Below are 4561 nucleotides of genomic sequence, written 5' to 3'. Positions count from 1 at the left end.
CCGCCCCCCCGCCCCCCCCCGGCGGGGTCGCTTGGCACGGCCCGTTCGCCCTGCATTCGGACGGGAAGACAATGGCCCCGGGTCAGTGAGCCTGCGGTGCCATCCGGAAACCGAGACCGAAAAATCGAACGAATGCGGAAAGGGGAAAGAGAAACGAAATAAGGCTTTCTAACAGGGCTTTCCCTTCCATGAAACTCGACATGTGTCCCGAGACTGTAGACTACGCAGACGATTAGTGTCTAAACACGTGAGCACGATCTAACTTGCTGCAGAGCAATTAAAAATCGACGAACGATTTAGGGATCTCTAAAATGTAATCTTGCGTATCGTACGATCAAGTCAATATTTGTGCCATCGTTAAAGCTAACAACGGCAGTTGCAAAAAAATACCAATCGAGAGTAATCGCGTGCAAATGTCTCGCAGCGAAAGATTTCTAGTGAGATATTATTATTTGAAAAATTAAGGTTGGCGAGAAGGATCGATAATTTCACGAGAGAAAAACAAGCGATACGCCACGCGGTGTTGCGTTATTATTCCAGAGAGCGAAGTTTCCCCGGGATCTCAATTCCAGAGGGGGAAAAAACTTTGTGAACAGAAGAAAGAGATTTACACGTGCTGCCCATCTTTCCCAATTTCATAAAGCTTGAAGAAATATATGGCCTTAACAAACGAAATGAAAAAGTTGACTGGCCCATTGTCCAACTTCTTACTTCTACTCTAGTGAGTATTAGACATATCGCGAGAGAGAGAAAAAGAGAGAAGAGAAATAAAGAAAGTAATCGCCAACACAAAGGTAAAAGAGAAAATCTCTCTCTGTGGAATTTAAAACTGAATGTTTTTAACTGAATGAAAAGGCCAAGAATCAGTTACGCTGATCATTGTTTTCTTTGAAACGCACTCTTGATCGTCACATTTTTTTCACGTAGAGACTTGGCATGGTTTCCTAAGAAAAAAAAAATTCTGTTTTACAATGAAATTGGCTCGTGCCGCTTTCGCAATAGGATTCAATTAACTGGCCGCGATAGGAATTATCGCGAATACATTCGTCCGTCGTGGTTTATCTGGACGAGATACCAGCGGCTGCCAGTCCCAGCACTGATCGTAATGTTAAGCACAGAAATATCCCGGTTATATGCATATTGAATGCACGACGATTGACAAAGCGGCTAATCAATAATTTCCACGTGCGTGCTTATCAGATGTACGAGGAAAACGGTAACGGCCGAGTGCCCGTGTGATTTGCAGGAAAATTGTCTATTTTATACATATAATTAAATACAATAGCCGTGGGAATTGATTATCTAAGAAGTTACAATTTCCTCTGAGATCTTATCCATTTTCCTCACAATTTCTATTCTACGCAAATACATTCGCGCGTTGTATTCATTTGCGATCCAAACTCGCATGAAACTTGCGAGTCATTCCAGACTCGCGCGATCGCGACGCAAATTCAAGTTTATGTTTATGTGTAGCGAAAATATCTAAGCGGAGCGCAACTTTGAGAAACAACCATTAAAATATTTCTAATTTTTTTTTTTTTTTTTTACCATTCCGGAAGTAATCCCACTCGTCCTTCGAGCTCATATTTGTATCCGGTTTGCCTTGGGAGTCCACGGGAAATTCAAGTCCACGAAATCGAGGTCCAAGTAAAATCTGCACCCGCTCGTCTTGACTGCTTGCGCGTCGATTCGCGTCGATCGGCCGCACAAGCACTCGCGTTCCGTAGTCGCTGATTTGTCGGGGAAGCGTCGGGATCGTCCGAACGACCACGTTAGAATCCCGCAACGTTTTCCAGAATGACGAGAGGCCGACGCGATTCGCGGCCTCCGCAATTTTTTGACTTCGCGAAACCCGCGGGTTTCGCTAAGCTCAGAAACGCGAGAGAAAAACTGATCGAAATCACACGAACGCGAATCACCGTCGCGCGTCCCTTCTGTATATTTTTTCACGCGGTCGTCGAGTTTCTCTCTCGTCTTCGCTTTTTTCCTCCGCGATCGGGAAAGCGACCGGCAAGCTACGCGTCCTACTCCGACAGCAGCAATACCGGCCGGCGCGTCGGCATCGCTTTATATCGCGCGCGGTCACGTGACACGCGGACGCGCCAGCCGCGCATGCGCCGGTAAATATTTACACGTGCGCGCCCACCACGCGTGCTCAATGCACGTGCATGCAGCGCGGCACATGCGACGCCGACGGATCGATGATCGATAAATAATAACTGCGCTGTCTTATTCATAGAGGAAAGCCCCTTATTGCGAGATAAACATCTAATATGAGATAGCGGCGTTTTTTATAAACTAATAAACGCTATCTATTGATTCCACTATGAATTTATTGCTCTTGAATTGAAAATTATTTAGTAGAAAATTTATTATTAGATCATGCCTGTAGTCATTGTAAAACAAGATTTTAGAATTTGGATGTCTTCAATAAGATGAGCCTTTAAGCCTTGTTTATTATTTAATAAGAAAAAAATAATAACTATTTGACAATAAATTCATGTAGTGATAAAGTAAGGTGGTACTAATAGAAAAATATTGGATATATTGAATTGTTTAATTGTAGAAGTTAAATTTTAGATGATCGTAAAACTATAAGACGTGAAAATCGTAATACGAGATATCCAGGATATATTTTTAATATGAAATAATCCATGCTCCTATGTTATAGTGAAAATCGTTGCTAAAGTGTAAATGTTATTGTACAATAATAAAAAAGACAACCGAAATAAACGTCGAGTGCCTATTTCTGCGATGCTGGATTCCAACTACCTGAAGACGAGTTCTGGATATAATCTATCGTATGCTCATTTTTCGCGCACGCTGGCTGTGTTTGTTTGTATTTTAGAAACATTAAATAAAGTTTTTCAATTGCAATACTGATATACTTTGCGTTTTACTATCGATTTCTCGGCGCATCTCATATTAGGAGCACAATTTTTTGGCTTTGCGATTTGCTTACTTTTTACATTTCTTTAATTTAAAAAAAAAAAGAATTTGAATTAAATTTTATATAACGTTATCTTAAAGCTTATTAAATTCTCTTCAAAATGACCTATTATTTTTTTAAATTCTGTCTACAGACTTCTAGCATTTACTAAAAAATGAACTTGATATCTCATAATAAGGGCCTTTCCTCTATATGCGAATATATACAATTTTTTTCTTACGATTCATTCCGTTATTCAATATTAAACAAATCTCTTTCTTCAATATATTGGTACAAGGAATCTATTATTTTCCTGAACAACTCGACTCCGTTAATGTCGCTACGTTAATTTTATTTTTAATTTTACTCCATAATTTCAATAAGATTGATTATTCTATTTTTAAAAGAAATTTGTTGAGAAAGGCTGTGAGCCAAAAATAATAGATTTAATATACTTAATGTACTAATAAAAAGTAATAAATATAAAAACGCTATATGAAGGTTACAAAGACAAAGTTTCGATTCCCATCGAGTCATTTTCAATGTTAATAATAATAACTATAAACATAATCAGAATAATAAAAAAATGCGAATTATAACTAAAAAACAATAAAAAAAAAAAAATAGAGACTTCAATTCGATGTAGGAAACGATTAATTCTCTAGACAAAAGTAGCGATAATTAGATTCCAAAAATTCCATTATGTTTGAAAAATGTCGTGGTGTGTAAACAGTAAGTGTGATTTATCATTGATATCGTCATTACAATCAGTTTTTATTCAATTTTTTGTATTGTTATTTTTAGATAAAAATTCGCGCGTATTCAATAATGTTTTAATAAAATACATGCGAGTTTTTTTGCAACGCAATGTTTAAAAAAATGCATTTTTTGACAGTTTTTATCGCCGAGTTAAAATAAAATACAGTGCGTCTTGTTGCTTGTATCCATATCTGATGCTGTTGCAGAAAAGATTTGTTTTAACTAATAAAGTTGTAATGACAGAAGATTAGATTGGGATTTTCTTGAAAGAAAGATGTTTACCTATCTCCCTTTGCGTTTGCGATGAATAATCTAATCACTCGAGTGGCACACTCTGTTTATCACTCGTAGATAACATCGTTTGAGATTACGTCACGAAACATGTTGCAAGCTACAACGTCATAATTACGTTTTTAGTGCGCTAATAAAGAGAATTCCAACTTAAATAAAAATTAATGATTGCTGAAGGATCTTGTTATTAAATATCAATATGCTCAATTGTTTGAGAGACGTCTCTTCAGATGTAAATTAATTTTGCTAGATGTTTCTATTTTTACATATATGCGAAATGTTTAGATTGTACTCAACGGCAGCATTTTATCTTCTTGATTCGATCAATCCTTGAAACGCAGTGAATTGCGATAAATTTCTTTCAATATAAAAGACATTGTTGTGGAACTCAATTTTAAATACGTGAGAAACATGTAATAAAATAACAAAACAATAAATACAATAGTTAAAAGATATTTGAATTTTACAAACGCACTTATAATATTTCTAATTTTTTATCGAAATTTAGAATATGTATATTATACATACTATATATTATTATAATTTATAATATTTTATAATATTTTTAATATTATATTTTAT

General features: G+C 36.5%; 1 protein-coding gene across 2 annotated transcripts in view; it reads right to left on the bottom strand.

Annotated features, from left to right (window-relative positions):
- The window catches only part of LOC108749503 (carbonic anhydrase 2), a 17607-nt gene extending 15581 nt beyond the window's left edge, over positions 1-2026 (bottom strand). For both annotated transcript variants that reach the window (XM_018488272.1, XM_018488273.1), the window contains exon 1: positions 1549-2026. In XM_018488272.1, coding sequence (XP_018343774.1) covers positions 1549-1585 — 37 coding nt within the window. In that variant the 5' untranslated portion in view covers positions 1586-2026. The remainder of the gene's footprint in view (positions 1-1548) is intronic.
- Between the last annotated feature and the right edge of the window lie 2535 nt (positions 2027-4561).

Source organism: Trachymyrmex septentrionalis, unplaced genomic scaffold (assembly GCF_001594115.1).
Source record: "Trachymyrmex septentrionalis isolate Tsep2-gDNA-1 unplaced genomic scaffold, Tsep1.0 scaffold29, whole genome shotgun sequence".
NCBI lineage: Eukaryota > Metazoa > Arthropoda > Insecta > Hymenoptera > Formicidae > Trachymyrmex > Trachymyrmex septentrionalis.
This window is presented reverse-complemented; position numbering and strand designations above follow the sequence as displayed.